This window comes from Paralichthys olivaceus, chromosome 15 (genome assembly GCF_024713975.1).
Source record: "Paralichthys olivaceus isolate ysfri-2021 chromosome 15, ASM2471397v2, whole genome shotgun sequence".
Classification (NCBI taxonomy): domain Eukaryota; kingdom Metazoa; phylum Chordata; class Actinopteri; order Pleuronectiformes; family Paralichthyidae; genus Paralichthys; species Paralichthys olivaceus.
Genome location: NC_091107.1, coordinates 21,275,149 through 21,298,093, shown reverse-complemented (window position 1 = coordinate 21,298,093; position 22,945 = coordinate 21,275,149). Strand labels below are relative to the sequence as shown.

The following is a 22,945-nucleotide window of genomic DNA, read 5'->3' as shown; positions in this document are numbered from 1 at the left end:
TTTGGTTGTGTACAGTTGTTTTTCTTCCGTGGTACATTGGAGTAACACTGTATCCAGATGTTTTATGGCTCATGTGCCTGTAGATAATCCAAAATAGTTACAGATGAATTGTCACTTCCTCAAAAATCAATCAAACATTCAGCAACATAGTATTTGTATAGCCCTTATTCACAAACAATTTGTCTCATAGGGCTTAACAAGGTGTGACATCATCCTCTGTCCTTAGTTAGCTACCAAAGAAAACCCTATTATTGGGGGGGGGGGCAGAAACCCCAGAGAGAGCCACATGTGAGGGATCCTTCTCCCAGGATGGAAAGAAGGACAATAGATGTTGCAGATGACAGATGTAGCTGAAGACAATTACAATAATTAAAACATTGATTAGAAGAGATAATGGAAAAGTGTGTTGATGTTTAAAGTATTTATACATAATAATACACACATAATAATTTGAGTAGGCGTATTGTATATCAAGAAGTGTTGTATTCATAGTCCATGATCAGCTGCCCCCAAGAACCACCACCACCATCCACGATCAGGACCCACCATCACGATCCACGATCAGCTGTAATATGATGCACAAAAAATCCGTCAGGATAAAAGGTGGGAAACTGTCCAATAGGCCTTTGTCACACTTTGACATGAGACAGTAGAAAACCACTTGTCTAAATAATAACATGAATGTTTTAGCTGCTGCAGTTTCAGTGTCCTGGGATTGTTCAGCCCCCTGTCTCTTGGTCATGTCTTATGTGGAAACTTGCGGTTGTGACATCAAAATGTCTCTTGTGAAAAAGCCCTATTCTTTGATTTTTGACCAGATAACTGCTAAAAATGTAAACATCCCCATCAGCCTCAACTGTACTTTGCGTTAAGTAATTAGTAATTCACAAATGTTAGCTTGCCAACCATCATCAGCATTAAGCCGTACATTACAGTAGCTGAGTGTGGATTGATTTGCATGGGGAGGATGTTGTTCACCCATGTGGCCAGGAGGTGGCCCTAGATAGCCGTTGTAGAAAATCCCTACATGTGCAGTTAACAGTTGACTGTAACTTACTGTCACAGGGAAATGAAATCTCTACCCCAAAGCAATATGAAAGAAATAAAAATGCAATAAAAGCTGACAACAAATGGTTTGAATGGGTCATCTGACACTGTGCATGTGTGTGAAGGACACATGGAGACCACCACTGACCTTTTGGAAATGAGCCTTTAGAGCTGGAGCAGATATTAGGATACTTCTTCACTGACCTCATCCAAAAGTATTTAACTTCATATAATATTCGACATTATTTCAAGCCAACAGAATCAGTTATTTTTAGATTGAACGTTTCATACACGATGCCACTACAACAAACACAGCGACAAGTACTGTGTTCTTTGTTAGTTAATAATTAATGTTACATTTTTTCCATTCACTGTTATATTTACGTTGTAGGTGCAAAATGACTCTGAGTCAGTGAAGTACATTACATTTACATAGCTTGAATAAATATTTCATTGTGCTCTGCTCTTTGCTTTGTACTGTGTAATAGGCTTTCATGTACAACATGCATGAAACAACAGGATTATTCTTTGTCAAATATGCATTTTAATCACCTACATCAGTGTTTTGTCATCAAATAGTTTGCAGAAAATATCGAAGTAAAACTGAAAATGGTCTTTATCATTTATTTTTTTGCAGTGTGGAGGTGAGGCCTTTAAAAAATGAATCACTTCACCGTCACAAGCTGTCAACGTGTTCTACTATAAATCCTGATTTGTCCTTTGCCCTGCACCCTCTCTTCTCTCTCTCTCTCTCTCTCTCTGTGTGTGTGGGGGGTGGGGGGTGGACATTATGTAAAGACAGACAGAGGACAGGTCTTTGATCAGTAAGCAGGTGCCCTACCACATCTACAGTATCTAGGGCAGTGATGACAAGTGCTATAAGCCAATGAGACTTGTACACAGGTTTGTGTAGATTTCACTCTGCATTGTATAGTCGGAGATAATCTGATCACGGAAACAACGCATTCTCACATTGCATTTGCATTCTGCTTTTTTCATCTGTTTCCTTCTTTTATTTGATCGGAGGAGTAAAACCACATCCACACTGTTCTTGTGTGTGATTGAGGGCAGTGACTTCTACTGGAAATAATCCAGCAAACAAGCTCCAAGCATGTATAATAAAGTGTTGACTCCCTTTTGTAAATATGAAACTATTTATGGCAGATGGGATCATAATGAATCACCATGCTCACAATGTGCCATATTTGGAGATGGAGAAATATTTGTGTATGTGGAAATATTCGTGTACATAGTAAATAATAGATCTTCTGTACTATACACCTGGTATCATATTACATCTGGAGTAATGTGCTGGTATTTGTATTATGATGAAGCAGTCTCACTGTCAGTCATTCATTTCTTACACTATAACCACATGTGGATGTGACATGTTTCTGTGTGCTGCACTTAATTGCATTCATTTCGTTTTTTAAATCTATTTTATTTATCACTGATAAATTCAGTTATTATATTTATTTTTTAATTTTCTATTTTTCAGTAGATATGTTATTTAAGTTTTGATGGGTGGGGATATTGGAGGCATGGGTTGATCAGCAGAGGCATTTATCTTAAAAAGGGGAATGAACATATGTCATGTATATAGTGTTGCCACTTGCCACTTTCCTGGTCAATGTTTCATTTGAGAAAAAAGAAATGTCACTAAAAAAAGAAAAATGATTTGATAAATTGTTGTTTGTCCTCCAGGTGTCAGGTTTGCTCACCATTTGACCAGACGTCATTTAGTTGTTTAGGATTAGAATCCAATATTAGCCTCCATGCCCTGCTCACATTCATGTTTGCAGCAATAATAAAACGAGCCCTGCTTTGACAGCTCTTCTCGTCTGAATTCTGTAGAATTCAGCTGGAGGGTGAAACACAACAAAATCCCATCCCCGGGGGAATCGGACCCTGCTTCTTTGGATTTAATCAAAGGAATAACCCCTGTTCACCTCTCATAATTGAGCAGTCCTCCTGCATTAGCCTCACCGTTGTTGCTGAGGCAACTGGGCAACCTTAGAAAATGAAATAAAGGGGTCTGGTCACCGCGGAGAGCACAGGTCACTCCATATTTTTACATCAGAGGGTGAGCTCACCTTGGGAATTCACGTCAAGCTGAGTCCAGCCTGTTCCAGTGCTTTCAGACCCACACCTTTTCACACATGATGGAACAGGAGCTGCAGATTTGCAGGGGGAGTGTGGGGAAAAGGACGGAGCTTTGAAAATGGGCTGAATGTTGGAAAAAAGCTTGAGCCATGGGGTATTTGAAATGGGAAAGTTACACATTAGTATGTCTGGCTGCTTGTATCGGGTCATTAATGAGACTTGTCAGCTTAAAGACTCGAGGAAGTGATTTTATAATAAATCATTTTGTTTTTCTGTGGTTGGCTGAGACATTCACTCGTCCACCTTTTGCACTGATTCTGTGTTTTATTTATTTATTCATGATTTTGTTATAGAAATTCATTAGAAACCTTTTAGTCATTCGGTGGAACTTGTCTTGTTTTAGTGAGAATCTGCCTTTCGACATGTTTTGGTTGTGTGTGAATAAATTCAATTCAGTTTTATTCCAATATATATATGGTCAAGACCTTACAAGATTACTGAGAAACCCAACAGTTCCACACAATGAGCAAATCCTTTGGTGACTGTGGATAGGGAAAAAAATACTTTAAAATGGCCAAACTCAATGAGAGCGGCCATCTGCCTCTACAAGTTGGGGTTAGTGGAGAGAAATAGAGTGAGAGAGGGGGAGAGAGAGAGAGAGGTTGCATTTATATGTAAACATTTTTTAGAACATAGGATAAGATGGTGAACATCATTGAGTCATTCAGCCTTTTAATGACAAGAACCCCTCCGCTGAGGCAGGCCCACCACAGGCTGACCAGACCTGGGTGCACGTCCTTAACATGTTGGGGCCCGTGGGGTCTTTGCTCCTGATCCAGAACCTTTGGCTGTATACGTTCTGATTTTTCATATTGAGGAGATTCTTTGTAAACCTTGTTGTTTTTTCTTCAGTTCACAGTTATTGTGTGACACATCTTTTGTTGGTGAGAATCTGCCTTTTGGTGTGTTTTGACTTCAGAGAGGATTCTGACAATAAAGTGGAATCAAAGCAAATCAAACGTATTCATAAATACATCAGAGATCCGTACGTCTGATTGGGGTAGGTGGATACAGTATATTAGTGTCATTGAACCTGGGTATTTCGATTAAAGTTTTTTAAGTTTTCTTAGAACGTCATGTGAAGTAAATAAGTCAATCAATGCTTTTAAACTATGATTGTCTGAACTCAAATGTACCAACATATACATAGGTTCCTTTATCTATATACATTTCTTGGTTTTTTCCAATTTAATTTTACTACTTTGTTCTTATTTTAAGGTACCGTACAAGTTTTCTATTTGATTTGTAAAACATGCGAGCAACAATGAGAAAGATCACAGATTTAAAGAATAAACTTTGAATGACTCTAAATAAAGATATGTCAAATAAAGGAGGATGTTCTTCGGGGGAAAGTAGGAATGAGTTTGTTCTCTCTCTTTTTTTGCACCTGCGAATCAGCGAACAGGTGCAACTCCGGTATTTTCAAATGAAACCCCGGATGTTTGCCTTTCAAAATAAAGCAACTCAGTCTTTCATAGCGAATCTGCACGTTAGAGGTTTTTATTTTTTTGAGCCAATAACCGGAAGTTATCGACGATAGTGAGTTAAATGACACTGCTTTCTCTCTCTCCATGTCTCTCTCTCTACCTCTCCATGTCTCTCTCTATCTCTCCCTCTCTCCTCTGTCTCTCTCTCTCCTCTCTCTCCTCTGTCTCTACCTCTCTCTCCCCTCTCTCTCTCTCCTCTGTCTCTCTCTTTCTTTCTCTCTCTCCTTTCTCTCTCTCTCTCTCTCCTCGGTCTCCCCCCCCCCTCTCTCTCTCTCTCTCTCCTCTGTCTCCCCCCTCTCTCTCTCTCCTCTCTCTCCCCCCCCCTCTCTCTCTCCTTTCTCTCTCTCTCTCGCCTCTGTCTCTCTCTCTCTCCTCTGTCTCTCTCTCTCCTCTGTCTCTCTGTCTCTACCTCTCTCTCCCCTCTCCTCTCTCTCTCTCTCTCTCTCTCAGGAGGGGACTCGGTATGACCGCTCAGAGTTGTCGGTGAGCAGGAGGCGCACATGCCGCTGGTGTGAACAGGAGGAGCAGAGGAGTCACGGAGGGTCCTCGGAGTCGGAGGCGGTGAACCAGTGAGAACTCAACCGGCTCTGCTTACCTGACGTGTCCCTCACCTGTAACGTCCCTGCTGGAGGACTGACCCGAGACCACCCGACAGACGTGGAGGAGACAGCTCATACACATCCACAGAGACACAGACAGCTGAGTGAAGGACAGTCACGCGCGGAGAAGTGGACACACCATGGAGGTCTGCGCTACTTCCAGGAAACTTCCTCTGCTCTCCTTCACCTTCCTGTGCGGGCTCTCAGGTGAGTGAGCGGCTGGTTTTCACTCATTCATTCAAAGTGGGGTTTTCGTGTGTTTGCCCTGACACCACGCTCGTGACGTAGCCTGCCTCTGAAGTTCAGCTGTTTCCAAAGTCATGCTACTAGAATGTAAATAACATGAGGCAAATGATTCAAGGTGACATTCATTCAACACTAAGATCACGTTTTCAACCAGTTCATGAACAGATCAATGCAATCATTTAATCTCCCGTGAGTCTCATTTCAGAGCAGGATCTTAAAAATAGCTCCACTCTTCAGTATGTGACACGTATACAATATTAGTCATAATCATAAGCTAATAATTAATGAGGAAATGACAGATCAGGTCTGTTTCTGGCGTCCCTCTCTCCCTCTTTCTCGTTGTGTGCCAGAGGATGAAGGGGTGGATTTAAAGCTAAAACACCTGTTTGTTTTTCACAGGATTTGAAACAAGTGTTACACATGATTATGTCTTCCAGGGACAAATAATCCCTTTATATCTGCCGCAACACTGGCTGAGCCATCACTCTCTCTAGCAATGTATTAAACTCCTACTTTCACTGATAGCTGTACAGTACACGCAGCCTACTTTTCCCCCCGCCGTCTCTTTTGATTCTGAAATTGGGGCACGGTTCAGCCGCACAAGTGCTCCTGCAAATGTTTTAAGAAATGACAAGTTCTAAATGATTCATTCAGGTAAAACTTTTAACAAGAGCCGTGCAGACGCAGAGCATCGTTTTACACGTACACAGGAGAATATTGGTACAGTTTTCAGAAAGATAGAGTCAGATAGCTGTTTTCTTCCCAAGAGGCAGAAAACTAAAGCAACACTTCAGTCCGGAGGGGGTGCAAAAGCATGTTTCTGATCGCACTGGAAAAGTGTCCTTCAACAGCAACACATGGTTACTGTGTGTTTATAGTTATCTGTGGGTGAATTAATGCTCCTCTTGTCCCAACTCAGCTCTCACCAGAAACTAGACTCTTGTGAATAGAAGTAACAATAAAATGTCACTTTAAATGGCCTTTGACTTCTCTCACAATCCATCTGGCTCTCCTAAAAACAGGAGATATCCATTTAAGCTACTCCGTCTTCTACAGGTGAGTGTGTATTCTTGTATTTGGCCTGTGAGACATGACAGCAAGCAGGAGCTTCACATTTGACCTAAATTCACCCTGGGTTGCCCGAAGCCTGTGTGCGCTCTTCACCGCTGTTGCCAAAACAATCACCTACGCTGACACAGGCAATCTCAGACTCACTTGTTACGCCCTGAGGGAATGCTCCTATTTTACCACCCAGACCCCTCTGAGGACATGAGTTAAACACCTTAAAGGCATTTCAAGCAGTGATTGGTAATAAAGTCCCCCTGTGACTCATCTTGAGTTTTAACAACAGGCTGTGATTCACTGCACAACTGGAGAATACAAGCACAGTAGCTGACCTTGGCCTAGGCCTTCTCACTATCAGTCACCCTGCAGGTGTGTCCTGAGTGGTCGAGACGCGGAGGAAATGTTCATGAATGGCGGCCTGTGGCGACAGGAAAGCCGCGCACTCCTTCAGTCCCTGATGTAGACTGTGTCGGAGCAGGAAGTGAGCAAATGTCATCCCAAGAACACGACAAAGGCCTCATTTGAAATTTAGTGTCAAAAATCCGGGCAGTGCAGAAAGCTGTCACACTGCTGTCGTCAGAACAGATCCATGAGTGATTGCGATCTGCACATGAAGGTGAAAATGATGAACCGCAATGTTTACTGTTTGGCTCATTCATCTGCTGTATCCGAGGAGAGTTTTGGCAACAAAGTCATCATCACATATCTGCACCTTGAGAGCAACAACAATTAGTTAATTAACAAAACTTTTACTGGCAACCATTTTAATATTTTAGATAAGTAAAATGCCAAACATATGATCATTAAATTCTAAACCTTTACTAATTACTGCTATCCTTATCTTACATGAAAACTGAGGATGGACAGTTTGTTGGACGAAATGGGAAAACAATTATGTAGATTGGGTAATTAGTTAATCTAAGAAATAAACAAGCAGCAGGTTAAACATAATAGATTAAACATATAGAACAAAATATTTTAATAATTTGGCCAATCAGTGAACTTTAATGTCAACCTTTGTTTGATTTATTGTTACTTGCCTGAATTGAAAAACTAAATGTCTTTGTGTACTTCACAATCGCATGAACTCATTACGATTGTCTCAGGAATGTTGTGTTCGGACCAGCTAATTAGATTACATTAGCCTGAGTTCAATAGGCAGTACCTAATTATCCACTGTGTTCTAATTAGTTAAATTAATTTGTCCTGCATAATTTTGTTTTTTACGGAGCCCGTCTGGTGACATGGGTGGGAAAAAAAAATTCCGTGGCCACGAATTAATAACGTGCGGGAACGAGATCCTATCCTGTGGCCACGAGTTGAATTCATTTTTTAAAGAGGAGTTAACACAAAAATCTAATTCATGGTGAATGACCATTATTTTACTTTTGTCATAGATCTGTGTGTAAGACGTTGTCTTCTATATTTTAGTTTTCTTTCAGGGACATGTCAGATACAGGCGCTCTGGTTGCTGTTATCTGGACACCGTGATCAGAACATAAAAAATAGGTTCTGTAGACTCAAACAATAAATCGTTAGGAAGCGGGTAAGTTCGCAAGGAAAGCTGTAAATGTTTGTGAGATTGCATCGACACTTGTTCCCCTCCTGTTGAAATGTGGACGATCCACACCTGGACTTTTTTTTAGATGATTTAAAAGGTGTTTTTTATTCCTGGTATTAACACTGTGTTTTACTGTGTGTGTGGTTGTGTGTTTTTTCCTGTACATACATCTTTGTGAGGACCATTTTAAGCATAGACCCTATACAGAGTGAGGATATTTAACCCTTAGTCTGTTTATTTATAAAGTCATACTGTGAATATTTTCTTCCTTAGGGGGACAAAAGGCAAGTCCTCAATATGAATCAGGTTAAGTTAAGGTTAGTCTAAGGCAGGGTCACCAACCTTTTAGAAACTGAGAGCTACTTCATGGGTACTGAGTCATTGATACACTCTTCTGAAATAACACATTTGCTCAGTTATATATTATTATTAATGATAAATGATATTCATCTATGTGAAGACACTGATCAGCTTAATGATTTCTCACAATAATTATCAACAATGACTTAACAAGGTGGGAAACAGATAATATCAATATTCAACACTTTATTTCTATTAATCTCAGCAATTGTTAACATTTTCAGACGATCACTTCTACAACATTTCATAAGAAAAATGTCCCATTTTCACGAGCCACTGACAAACCCTTTCAACAAATCACAGTCAATAGTCAACTTCAATATGAGGATAAAACTTTGACAGTATAAAAAAATAAATAATTAAATGTAATTAGAAACCCATATCAAATTTTGGACGGAGCTCACTGGTGAGTTGTGTTATTTTTAGAACAGGCCTGCGGGCGACTCATGTGGTCCTTGGGGGCTACCTGGTGCCTGCGGGCACCGTGTTGGTGACCCCTGGTCTAAGGTATGCCCACAGGAAATTAATGTCAGCTGGTGTGTGTGTGTGTGTGTGGTTTGTGAAAGCATTTGCATGAGCACATGTGGTAATCTTGAAGCCCTTATCAAAGGACAGTGGTTCATGGCAACAACACATAAGCCATGCTTTATTTAGTTCGTAACCAACAGTTGCACAATAACTGTCCCGTTCTGGACACAACATCTGGCAAAAGAACATCTTCATTTGTTTTCCAGGTGGGTCCCACAGTGGACTTTACTTATTTAACAAGGTCAATCCATACAAGCTTCAAAGGATCCATTGGGATGGTGGGGGTAGTGGCAAGCTGCTGCCATGGCTGATTTTCAATGTCAACTGTGATTTAGAGTAGTAAGTGAGAATGTTACAAGAATAAGTTTTAACTATATGTATTATTTTTAACACATGGCCACTTAACCCTCCAGCCATTACAGCACACAATGTCTTAAAGCCTGGAATACACATTTGCTCTTTGTATGACAATATAGTTGTTTTGTCCTCCGGGTACTGTGCGGAGTACAACAGCCACAGAGTTCACCCGCGGTTTGCCGTTTATATCTCTACACACACAAAGCGAGAGGTTCTGCGTTACTCTGGACAGAGGTAGAGCAGCAGACAGAGGTGGGAAGTGACATGTTAATTCCGCTGCGAAGATCACATGTTTTTGTTTACATGTTTACATCACCCTGACACCATCTTCAGTCCTTATCACCGCAAACTCTCTTGACACCGCTTTTTCACCGGAAGATATTTGTTTTCTTTTTGTCTTTTTCATTTTTTTGCCTGACACGTGTTAGAAGCCCCAGTCGCTCGCAGAGAATCCAGTGGGGGATCCCCTGCTGTGTTCACACATCAGCTTCTCCTGGACTAGGGAGCCAGGCAGATAAAGACTGTAGAAACTGCGGAGCGTCTGACATTTGCATTCACACATGCACCTCTTCTGGAAAAAATACATAGGGAGGAACTGGGGAGTCCAGTGCATGTCTGAAAGTGGCTTATGTCAACATGGGTTTTGTGTCCTGGTCCACCCCCTATTGTCACCCTGACAACCCTTCATCCCAAAATATACTACATGTCCCCTAAGAGTCATGAAATGCAGTTCATCCAACGTACAACTATGGCCTTATCTCTAATTGCCTATTTCTTAGAATAATACTAAATGGATGTGCAGCAAAGCCCCTTTCCTCTTTGAGCCGGGATTACAGCAGTTTGAAGCCCACAGTCCTCATGTACGTGTCCCCAGCAACTGGTGCAATTTTGATTTGACGGAGGAGATTGAGGGATTTATTGGTACATACGTAATGACACAGAAACAAAACAGGGCACTTTTTCTCTACCCAGTGAGGCAGTTTGCCGTCCAATCGCCAGTCTGCGCTGTGCAAGTGTGCCAGTGCCTCTTGTAATCCTATGTATTTACACCCACTGGGGCTCTGTACAATGCCCAGGAGAACAAGAACCTGAAGGGAGATTAGTTCAGGTTCAGCCGCACACTGATGGATAAAGAGAGAGCCATCACTGTGCAGGAGACATCATACAGAAATGGAAAGTCTTTCCAGTGCTTTTAATTTTCAGACTTTTTCCTCATATCCTGTGAAACCTCACGCTTTTGTCTTGATGTTATTGGCCCATAATCTTACATCGTTTTTGTCACTTAATAGTAGTTCTGCATGTCTTTGTAGTTGTTATGTGTTTGTGAATGATTTGCATCTCGTTGTATTCATTCTGCATCCCATACATTGCAGTTGCTTGATTTAACAACAATAAATATTATCCACCACCTAGAGCTAGGGCTCTGACACATACAGTAGGAGCATCGATACTTTAGTTTGATTCTAAAAATACTGCAATTAAGCCTGGGGTCGTGTAAACACCTTAATCTAATTATATTACTTTAATTAAAGTCACTTTCACAGGATTAATGCTGTGATTAATGAATTTGGAGCACTGAAGTATTAGCTGCATTTCTAAAGGCTGCTGACCTCTAAAGACCATGTTCAGACCATCAGAGGCCATTCCTGCCCCACATTCACTGACTTACCATTTTTAAGAATATATAAACATTCATATTTTTAGTCTCAATGCAAGATGTGGGAATGAGACATTGGTTGTTATGTTGGAAGTCTGACATGTTGCTTTGAGACATGTGGGTGTGTAGTTGCCATTAGTAATTGCATTGTAATAACAAGTTGTGAGCTATTCTCTCAGTGACTGTAAGAACAACAGTGTGAGTGAAACAGTGTGACATGTGCTGTGTGCTGCGATGTGTTGGATGTCCCTTTCCTGGGTTTTTCTGTGACATCCCATCTCCATCCATGGATTGAGAAGGAAGAAGGCCTCCTCTCAGGGGTCATGAGAAAGGCACTGGGTGACTTTCCCAACGTTCAGCCCTGGCCTAGGGACTCTTAAAGGCACAGACACACATACTTTCTGACTTCATCTTTCTTCTTTTGCGTCAGTGTTTTCCTCACTGTCCTTCCTTACTGTTTTCAAGAAGGGAAAGCATAACCAGCCTGCACACACGGGCAGAGCGATTGCATGTGGGCGTTGATCTTTTCCCACATGAGTGATTGATGCCTGGAAAGATGCCTGCAAGTACTGATAGAAATCTCTTGTAGATGGTACAACACGCATGGTTATGTGTATTGTTTTGTGTAGGGGCCACATAAACAGAGTTATTCCCAGCTGATGTTTGCCACTGGCAATTTATGGACAATAATAGTTTCCTTCAACAAGGCTTTATGTATATAAATAAATACAAGATGTATATTTATGCTGTGATTCCTGTAGGGTCTGCCCCAGGTCATAATAGTAGCATGTGCTGCTGGATTGCTCTTCACAATGCAAGATTGCAGTGTCAGCTATATACCCACTCCTGTAATTTAGGGTTGACTGTGACACTACTGTAGCCAGGCGTTGACAGCACTCTGGCTAATGACTATTTACAGCCAAGAGTGCCACAGGAGGCTTATCAGGTGGCTCTTAAAGCCGGTCTGGCTACTTTGCTGTGTGTTCTCCCTCCGCTCTCAGCCTCAAATCAGACTGCTGATGTTAAAAACTGATCTGCCTGGACTGAGTAGCAGGGTAACCATTTTATAATAGCTTATAATAGGTTACTGACTCTGTGCTCAACATAGATAATAGTGACAGCACTGCAGAAAGATCCTAATTGTGGGTTAAATGTGTCTGAATACCTGGCACCTGCCCAGATGGCCAGAATTTGCAGTGGCAGCCTGTTAATCATGTCTCCTAAGTACATGCTGTCTGGTGCATTGAATGGCAAGGCAGGTCCTTTTAGGATTTCTGATAATTATGTAAACAATATTAATACTTTTAAAACTTATTGCAGTCATTCATGAGTGGTCTCTGGTCTAAACAGTGTAGTCAACAATGACTGAGTGAGGCTGTGTGTGGAGCTACAATATCCAAAACTGACATGTTTAAAGGGTCTTACATAGAACTAAATATATCATTAAATTCTAAAGGACTGAATGATTTCTCTGTGGTTGTGAATGCATCTAACTTAGACAATCTCCTGCCGCGTTCTTCATATGTGAAAGGCAAACTCCAGAGAATGAACGGAACCAATTGTGTGGACATTCTCCATAGTTCATGTCTGCAAACGGCTCGGGATAGTCAATATCCAAAATCAGGATGTAAATGCTGCAGATCTTTATATTATTTTATGGATTATCACATAAATCTCAAATAGCCTACCAAGTACAAAATAACACTAATTGTAATGATAGACAAGGACAATTTAAATCTCAATTATACATTCTAGCTCTCATCTAACATTACCAGCACTGACACTGGAAGTGACATGTGACAAGGTGGCAGGTTGACAACTTACAACAACACTGCAAAGAAGTCAAACATTTTTCAGAGTAACCGTGTCTGGAGTAACTTCCAAATTTGTGCAGATGACCCCTAAAAGCTGACAGCCATACATGCCAATGAAGCAGCGCAAATCACACGAAGCTTCAAATATTTGCTGTAAATCTCAGCCCCAAAAAATGGTATTCCAGACAGAGGTAGAACAAATGCAGCTGGCTTTCAGTGCCGCGGACAGATGTTGCAGGCAGAAGTCAACAACAACCACAATCACACATCCATCTGACCTGTTCTTTAAATAAAAAAAAAAGTTAATAAAGCTGTGGACAGACGGGAATTGAGGGCATGGGCTTAGACAAGATAGGCTGTGTTAAATTATTCTTACTTGGAGGTACTTAGGTGGGGGCTGGGGTTAGAGCCTGATGCACTTATGACTTCAGGGACATTGACATAATCCTGGTTTTCTTCTCCAAGTGTTTACAGAATGTGTAATCACATACTGCCAATCAAATCCATGTGTAGCCCCCCTGCCTTACAGAACAGTTTCAGTAATAGGTGTATTACCATTACATGTCATTTGGACCAGATGGAAAAGCTGTCATTGTCTTCCCCTCCTGCTCTTATGGTTCAATAGGGCTTCAGCAAAAGAGGCTGCTAGCCAGAAAAACGGCTTTGATTTGTGATATGTAGTAAATTGTAAAAAACCATTGACTGCAATGTTTTCCCCCAGGTAGAACCCCTTCCTTACTCTTGTCCTTGTTATTACAATATATCATCAGTGCAGTAACCAGGGGGGGCCAGTTAGCTGCTAACGCTACCTTATTTTCCACATTTTGCCTCCATGTTCATCCCTTTCTCGTGAATTTGACATTTCAGTAACGCCTCGAGGGAATTTGTACAGTTGTGATACAAACATTCATTTGAGTCAAAGATGAACTGATTAGGTTTTGGTGGTCTAAAGTCAGAGGTCGAGGTCACAGTGACTTCCTGTCTCATTACATATCATTACATTTGGCACAAACACCGATGGTCAAAGGTCAAGTTTACTGTGACCTCAATAACCATGTTTTTTGGCCTTGTGAATCCAACATCTCCAGAATGCCTTTAGGGAATTTCTTCACTTTTAACTCAAAGGTTTGTTTAAGACTCAAAGATGATCTGAGTTTGGTCAGAGGCCAAGGTCACTGTTACCTCAAAAACCTATTTTTCCAAGAACTCATACTAAGTATGACAACATGCACCTTCTATTAAATTCCTTGGATATAATGTGGATACAGACTCTAACTTCATTGGTTGGCAGAGGCATTCAACTGCGTGATGATAATTCTAGGGTCTACATGTTTTTTGTATTATTTGTCATCTGATGGCTGCTCCTTTCACTTTACTGTCTTAAATGGCTATAAAGGAGTGTTTTTCAGACTGGACATTTCGTTCAGCATTGGAATGTTATCAATGTCGTAAATCAGCATGTGATTGGATGAACGTACTGTAGTTAACTGGCAGCAGTGAGTTTTTTATGAAAAAATATTTGTATTATTAATATTATGTAATGTATAATAGTAGTAGATACAAGATGAGACATTAAATATAAATTGATTATATCCTTTGTTGTGTGATTAATAGTCTTTGATATTCTGTGTTGATATCATTTAAAACATTGATATTGGGGACATTTGATAACCCACTTCAAAGCTGAATAAAGTTTAGTTGTAAGCGGCATGAATTTGAGCCCCTTGGACTTTTTTTGCATCTGCCACTCATTTAGATCTAGTTAGTTTAACAGGAGCAAAGTAATGACTGTAACTATAAGGGTCTTATGAGGAAACCAACACACAATTTATTGCTTCAGTATGAATTTCCTGCATGCACAGAGACACTCATTTTTCTCATGGACATCAACTGACACCTGTGTCCTGAGAGAATATTATTTGACATTAGCAAAAGCATAATTGGCTCTGTGAAAGCCAGATGGAGTAATTGTGTATGAGGCGACAGTGGCAGCAGGCAGCTATGTGGAAAAAGTCATCAGAGTCACACTATTAAGCCGAGGCCTTTAGGGTATCAGAACTGTATTGGAGTTTTCATTGGAGTTCTCAGTGAGGCAGAACATGTGAAGATGAACCATTAAAATAGACAGTAGGACACAAGTAAGGTTTATGCCTCCAGTGTCCTGCAGACATTGCTCAGGGAAATGTTCTCTTCCATGATGCTGAAGATGCTCAGCTTTGCTGAAGAATAATCTGAGAAATGCAGAAATTCTCATGAAATTGTTGACAGTCACAAGTGTTAAAGGGACTGAACAATGGTGAAACTGTGGGTCATATCTGGCGTAGTGTATTACACATGATATGCTATGACACAGTACACCCGTTTGTAAACTATGTTGAATCGCTGTGAGCTTGACTGTGCTGAAAGTGGGAGAAAAGGTGCATTAAGGAGGATGTCAGCTGTGATCAAACAGTACAGTGCAATTCCATGTCAAGGATTACTGAGATTTGTGCTCTTGCTCAGAAAAGGCCAAAGACATGCACATCAAGGACTAGTCAAATTCAGATCTATTTTGGTTTTCAAGCATAAAAGATCACATTTAAAAACTTTGCAACCCTTTTTTGTAGTTGATGTGCATGTAAATTAGTGCGGTGCAGATGCTTAAGAGGGAAGCATCTTCTGTCAGGTCTGTGCCAAAGTCCTTTTTATGTATGCAAGCTGTCAGTCAGAGATCTTTGAAGGAATAGGTCAATAGGGAAATATGCTCACTATAGTTTTAAAAAGATTGATACCTCTGCAATTTCTGTACGCTAAATGGAGCCACAGCAAAGAGATGATGAGCTGAGTCTTCTATGCAAGTCACTGCTCACAAACTGTCTGCAAGTTGGATAAAGTTTGCATCATGTCTACTGACATCATTGAGTGATTGATGCCTCGCAGCAAGAAGGTTCCCAGTTCTAATCCCGTTTCAGCAAGGGCCTGTCTGTGTGGAGTTTGCATGTTGTCCCTGTGTCTTTGTGGGTTTTATCTGGGAACTTCAACTTCCTCACACAGTTCCAAGGTATGCAGTTTAGGTATTTGGACTCTAACTTGTCCATTGGTGTGAATGGTTGTTTGTCTCTGTACGTTGGCCCTGTGATACGCTGGTGACCTGGACCCTGCTTCTCGCCCAATGTCAGCTAATGGCTCCAGCTCCCATTGTGGCTCTGAACGGATAGGCGGTACAGATGGATTGATAGAGTGATACGCCAAAATATTATGATCACTCTGAACTATTATGCTGCTGTTCCGTTGCGAACACTTACAACAGGCATGGACTCTGTCAGCAGGCGTGGTGTGTCAGCACCATATGAGCCTTACCATTTCTGAGGTGCTCTGATCCAATCCTCTTCACACTGTCAGAATGTGAGGAAACTTGTTAACTTGTTAATCATACCACACACAGACCTGTCAGCTAATAAACCAGAGTGGCGAGTACTTGATAAATTTGATTGATTGGCTTGTGTTTGTACTGGGATGGTTCTGTTCTGTCAGGTCGATCTTCGTAATACTGGACTCAGTTCAGCACAAAGATCCAATATCCCAGATCTATTGAATCTATATCAACTGATTAGTCATCATCATTGGACAAAAATTCTGTGTGATTTCTGAACACTCAGCTCCCCCTCATCCTTCCATTCACACACTCCTCTATCAGTCCCAGTGCCTCACGCAGCATTACGCACAAGTGTCAACATAGTTTTTATATGTTAAAGGAATCGGACCGATTACTTCGCTCATCAGTGGATCCCATTCCCCACTCTGAGATGTTATTTGAAAATAGAAGTTTGAAAGTGAATAGTTTTATGCGTACGCAACAGTTATAAATGAGACGTTGGTCCTTTTCGAAGTTGCTCAAGTCCTCACACACATAGTCACCTACAACATGTGACAGATCACTGTGAGGGCTTGTAATATTTTGGCTCATCGATGTTAACTACAATAGATATGAGTATACTGTATTTCTGTGTTCAGGAATCAGCAAAACGCCATTATCAAACACAGAGCATATGTAAATTATATTATTATTTATTTATTTAAAAAAGATTTAGGAATAAATCCCTTAAGACCTTCATTGTGACACTTCCGTACCTAATGCACACGGACATCTTCTGCTCTTAGGACGACGTCTTTATTTCCAGAGTACACTGGCATAGAAAGAAAGGAGATCAGGTGAGTAATTAGTTATGCACTAACCTCCACTGAAAAGGTTTTCCTGCAAACATCTGACCACAAAATTATAAAAGATCTCCCCTGTTAGCCTGAGCTTTTGCTGGTGCCTGGTCTGTCACTGTCTCATACTTCTACACATAAACAGAAGTGTCATTCACATTATTAAGGGTTTCTCACCATCTGCTTGAATGATAAATGATTGCACTATCTAGCTCGTTAAATTCAACGGTTTACTGTCATATGCACCACAAGCCATGATCAGAAATTACACAAAGGAAAAATTAAAACAAAAATAGAATCGAAAAAATGAAATAGAATATATAAAATAACAATAAACCTGAAGTATTCGAATAAAATATAATAAATATACACCTAAAAAATATATTATAAGGTGCAGAGAAGACGAATAAGGTGCAGAGAAGACGAAAAAAGCTATAGCATCAGTCTCCACAGCTCCAGAACTAACTAACTCACCTATACGTGATTTGAGATATGAGTGAAATTGGAGCCTTTCATGAAGGAGAGGGGTTAGCCTGGGGTTTCTGAAGTCTCAATCCTTAAAGCCCTGTGCCCACCAGCATGGAAAACTAGCCGCTCTACCGATCACATTATTTCAAAAGCTCATGTGTGTGATGTTCCACAGGGCAGGACCTCCTGTCATCTCAGCACTCACTGCATGAAACCTTCTTCTGCCCCCCCCCCCCCCCCCCCCCACCACACGCCATTTCATTAATAACATCTGTGGTCATTGTTTATTGACAGAGGCAGACTAAATTATCTGTTAAGAATGTATCTCCTCTTATTTCCCTCGTATTCCTGCATACGGACATCACCCTGTGCCTTTCATCAACATTATTACATCCTCTTCCTCCCCCTCCTCTTCCTTCTTGCCCTCTTCTTTTTCTCTTCATCTTATCGTGCAACCATCCTCCTCCTCCTATCCTTCATCCCATCTCTCCTGAGGTCTGCAGCTCCGGCATCTAATCAGCATCAGTGTCTTGGGTCAGCCGGAAGGGTTAGACCAGCGTATATGTGTGTGTGTGTGTGTGTGTGAGTTGTTTTCCTGCACATATTATATGTGTGTGTAGTCACATTCCTTCTATTCCTTCACATTGTTCTTTGTTTTTTTGAGCATAATGTAGGTTGGTACATGTGTGCGTGAGTGCGTGCGTGCGTGTCCTCAGCCCCTCACTTCCATGTGTTTACTCTTCATTCTTTCAAATTAGTTCTTCCTCCATCTCTCTCCCCTCCTCACTGCTCCTCTCCTCTGTGTCTGGTGTATATTACTATAAGCTCTTATCTGTTTTTCTGTCACACACAGCTAGACTCTGGAGAGAGCTCAGATGATGCAATTATCTCCCATAATGGCTCAGAGGTGAAGCCCCCCACCTCCCACCCCCAATCGTCACCATGCTCCACCATGTACATTATAATTGCTATTTATTGAAAATATCTCCCACATCGCTGCCTTCCCCAGTTCTATCTTTTGACTAATGCACCTTCAGTTATGAGAGCAGATATGTTTTAATGTGCTACTAATATGCTTCTTTTTTAACTATGCAGGGGGCTTCCTGCCAAAACTGTCATAATTGGATTTTTCTCTCTTCATTTTCTTTCCAAGTGACAAGAGCCCTGAGAGAAAAAACATTTGCCATCATCAGATTAGGTACGAAAGTGCTTTTGAGAAACTATTACACAAATGGACAGTAATTTGCAGTCATTACAAGTCCTGCAAATTTCACAACAAGATTAGTTCTTTGTTCATGATTTATGATGTAGCAGCAATACTGGTGAGGTTCAATAACCCAATGTCTACACATGTGTAGTAGCATGTTAGCAGAGCTGTAGGTTAAGTCCTTCTTCACTGTCTGTCCAGGATGTGTTCAAGCACAGTTTTGTGTTCAGAGTTCAAAAGCTGTGTAAACCTTGAAAATTCACGTTAGCTCACATTTATTTTACGTGCAAATAGCATGAGTAGATGGCCTCTGTAGACAGCTGCATGAATTAAAATAGGCTGGATAAGATACAAAAATTGCTGAAACAACTTATGTGTAGAAGAACAGTGAAGTTTAGGGAAACATTGTGGGTTGTGTTGAAACAACACCCCTGCTAAGGTTTAGGAACCAACTCGCATTTTGACGTCATACTGGAAAAATGTCTCTTTTTTGAGCCATCCATCTATAGCAACTTTTTTCGATCTATGCCACGATCACCTGACCTATTCCTTTTCTTTCATCATAATCAGGACAACCACTAAATGGCACTTAATCTTGAGCAATAGCGTAAGCCACATTTGGTTTGTTGCATAAAGGACTGATGTTGTCATACTTCTTGTGAGGACAGTTTCCTGGGCTGTTTCATTTGGCACAAGTGGTTGTAATTCTGTCCTCGCAGGGACACTTCCCCTCACTTCCAATAAGGCACTGATATGCTCTCCTCAGGTCCAGCTGTCCTCACATGCAACCATTGTTAATTGTGAAAGCCAACAAGGATCTGTGCCCTGCTGAAAGGCTACGTCAGTTTCCTTGCACTACATGTCTGACGTAAGGTCTATTTTCTGGCTCTTTGGCCAAAAACAATAGCACATGAAGTGATATGTAACTACAAGACAGGAAAGTGCAAAGGAAATACTAACTTTGACAGAATGCTGTGTGCTGCGTTGAATTCTACCCTGCTTCTAAATGTCACTGTTGCCTTTGCTGTGTCCCCTACTGACAGAGGAAGCACACATTACCCCTCCTTCCTTCATCTGTCCTCTCATGAATCTGCATGCAACAGCACTACTGTACATGGGCTCTGAAGTACAACACAGCAGAGGCACAGAAAGCCCCCATAATCTTCCCTGCACATGTGTTTGAAGCGGTGGATGGCGCTCAACTGAATGCTAAACGGGATCCATCAGGATTAAGTCTGGGTTGGAAGCAGTTTAGCTTATTGCTGACTCTGTTTCACAACTGCAAATTTGGAAAAGCTTGCCAGTATTACCACAAAGCGACAGATTTCGCTCACACTGAGACACTGTGGCAAACCTGGCCCATAGCCAGCACCAACAGACAGAAAGCCTTTTTTTAGTTGCAGATCGTCATTGATGTTTTGAGTGTTCATTAGTGACTGGTCATTACGTTCACTGATTTCCTGAGGGCGACCATCTGTAATAGCCCATTAACCTCAGACATTAAGAGTAATTAGGCAAAGGGCACACTTTTTGCTCTGAAATTTTCAATTGGCTGATTCTTTATGTGGTTGTATGCATGGCACCCTGAAGGTAATTGGCTATCTACATTAGGGATGCAATTGACCTCTTGGTTTTCCCCAAGAGTTTGTATCAGCTGTGATGTACAGTAGGTTTGACCATTAAAGGGGAAAGGATGAAACCCCTGTAGTTGTGGTAGCGCCGGGAGGGTTCCTGTCAGATGGTGTAGACTCACACTCACACGCACATATATAGTGTATGTATACATACATGCACACAAATGCCCTATTAAATGTCTTCGTCACACTGTCATATGAAATGAAAATCCTCATTTAGAAGCAACATGTTTTTTGTCCCTCTAGCAGACCATGCGCTGTGGCCCATTCTGCCTTACTCTTGTCGTACACCCCCATACTGTTTCCACAACACCCCCTCCAATTCCCTCAATGGGAACACTTTAATCATGGTGGCAGATCCATATATCCCCACCCCCTCCATCCATGCGCTCACACACAATCACTCACTCATCTTAACACATATCCTCTTGGAGGACGAAAGGCAAGTCTCGTCTGATCTGTAATCGCTCTCTCGAGTTCCCCCGTGCGTACCTCCTCCGCTATCACAATCATCAGGAAAATGGCATCACAGATTCCTAAATTCCGTGAATCCGCATTGGCACGCACAGGGAACCCACAGAGGAATAGTGTCTGTCTCACCCCTCCTCCTGACACTACCTGTCAGTGAGCAAGACATCAAACAGCGAGGTGCAGAGGAAGTGATCAGAACTCCCCTTAACCACCGAAAGTTGTCGCTCATCTGTCTCTTACCTCCTCTCCATGTTAAAAATAGAGCCAAGCTGTCAAATACCAACCACGATTTTTTTTCCTGTCTTTCTCTCTCTCCATCACTTTCCTCGGCTTTTCCTGATTTGCTGGCTGCAGCAGTTTTGCTGGTCATCATCGCCACATGACAGGATCATGCATGGCTTGTCAGTATAAACTGTTTTCCCATTCCTCCCCATGTCAATCTCTGCTAATGTGTGCGCGTGTCAAGGCAGTGTGCAAAACAAGATGAAGAACTGCTGAAAATATGAAGCAAGTTAAACACAATAACAAAGGCAGCAGCACGGACACATCTGTGACACTGTCTGCTTTCAACAAAATCATTTATAATGGCCACACGATGGCTGTCAATGCCGTGGTGAAAGATGTAGTGAAAGGTGTGTAAGTGTGGTGTGAAGTCACTTTCTACTAACAAAATTTTAAAATCTAAAAAAACTGTTACATTTTATATCACAAATCTCCTGGGATGGAAATGTGTCTGATAACACGATGCAATAAGGTTATTTTTGATCTGCAATACTGAAATGTGGATGCACATCTGTCTTATTGCCTTTGCTCATACTGTATGTGCACAGTAATATGCAGGTGCTATAAGCACTGCAGTCTGGCAAGAGTGAAAAATATCACTTACCTTTAAATGTCTATGCTGACGATAATTTATCTGTTTTGTGCCTGTTGCACACACATGTATGAGAAATGTGGCAAGTCTGAGGGATACATATGGAGGCCTATCTGGACATGACTGTCATCTTACAGGGTTTTTTTCAATGTCTTCCAAGTTTTGTCCTGTGAATCCAGCTTTCTTCTTATTTTGTTGTTTCAGAATCTTTATCAACCTGTGAAGACATAAAAAAAACAAATGTTTGTAAAGAGAAGGCACTGACTTTTCTACCTTTGTGGTAGTAGGGAACTGTAATTAGTTCCATTTGTCTTGATTCTGACATTAAAGTGTCATACACAACTAATAAGAGAATACTTTTTGTTAACTGCAGCATCACTTTGAATGTATTTGATCACGAGTGGACTGACTCAAGCCTTGGTGCACATGTGGTGACAAGAACACAAAGCTGAGAAACAAAGCGCTGAAGGAACGTCAGCTGCTTTCATTAGGATAGATGATGATTACACTGCTGTCTTTCTCTAAACTTCTGTTTATGTTTTACCAGCAAAGTTCAGAGCAGGATTTATGCAACCAATTACTGGTACAAACAACATGTAGAGTGTGAGACACTCGTGCACAAGTCTTCACTGTGTACCACTACTACACAGGTTGTTGGCTGAGACACACACACACAATTTTAATCTTTGATTGTTATCACGAGTGGAAGGCTCATTTATCTTCCCGTCAGTGTTTGATGGATGGTTTATGTAAATCGCCCAGATCGTTATTTGTCTGGTTAATTTGAACATGGCTTCTGTTATTCATCATGTTGGGTCTGCATTATGCAAAAAATAAAACCTTTTTCAAACATGAACAAGGGATACATTTCTAAAGTGGCTTTTAAAGCTTTTTCTCTCTGGGTTTTTTATTCTCAAAAACGTGTGCATGGATGGGTGTTGTTCATAGATTAGGAGCAGTTTCATCATAAAATCAGGTGATACTGTCAATGAGATATAAGCAAATAGCTTAATAATCTAAAATTCAATTCACTTTCAACATATAGAGCCAAATCACAGCATACTTTTTTTTGAGGCACTTTTAATAAGGTTGAGAACTGACAATATGATAGAGAAACCCAACGGTTCCCACAGTGAGCAGCACTTTGGCGACTGTGGAAAGAAAAACTCCCTCATTAAGTGGAGGAGAGAGGGACGATGTTATTCACGATAGCAGC

General features: G+C 41.1%; 1 protein-coding gene across 1 annotated transcript in view; it reads left to right on the top strand.

Moving 5' to 3' along the window:
- Positions 1 to 5,091: 5,091 nt before the first annotated feature.
- Positions 5,092 to 22,945, top strand: part of esama (endothelial cell adhesion molecule a) — a 57,889-nt gene continuing 40,035 nt past the window's right edge. Inside the window, exon 1 of the mRNA XM_020085308.2 lies at positions 5,092 to 5,503. Within this exon, the coding sequence (XP_019940867.2) occupies positions 5,437 to 5,503 (67 nt within the window). The 5' untranslated portion in view covers positions 5,092 to 5,436. The remainder of the gene's footprint in view (positions 5,504 to 22,945) is intronic.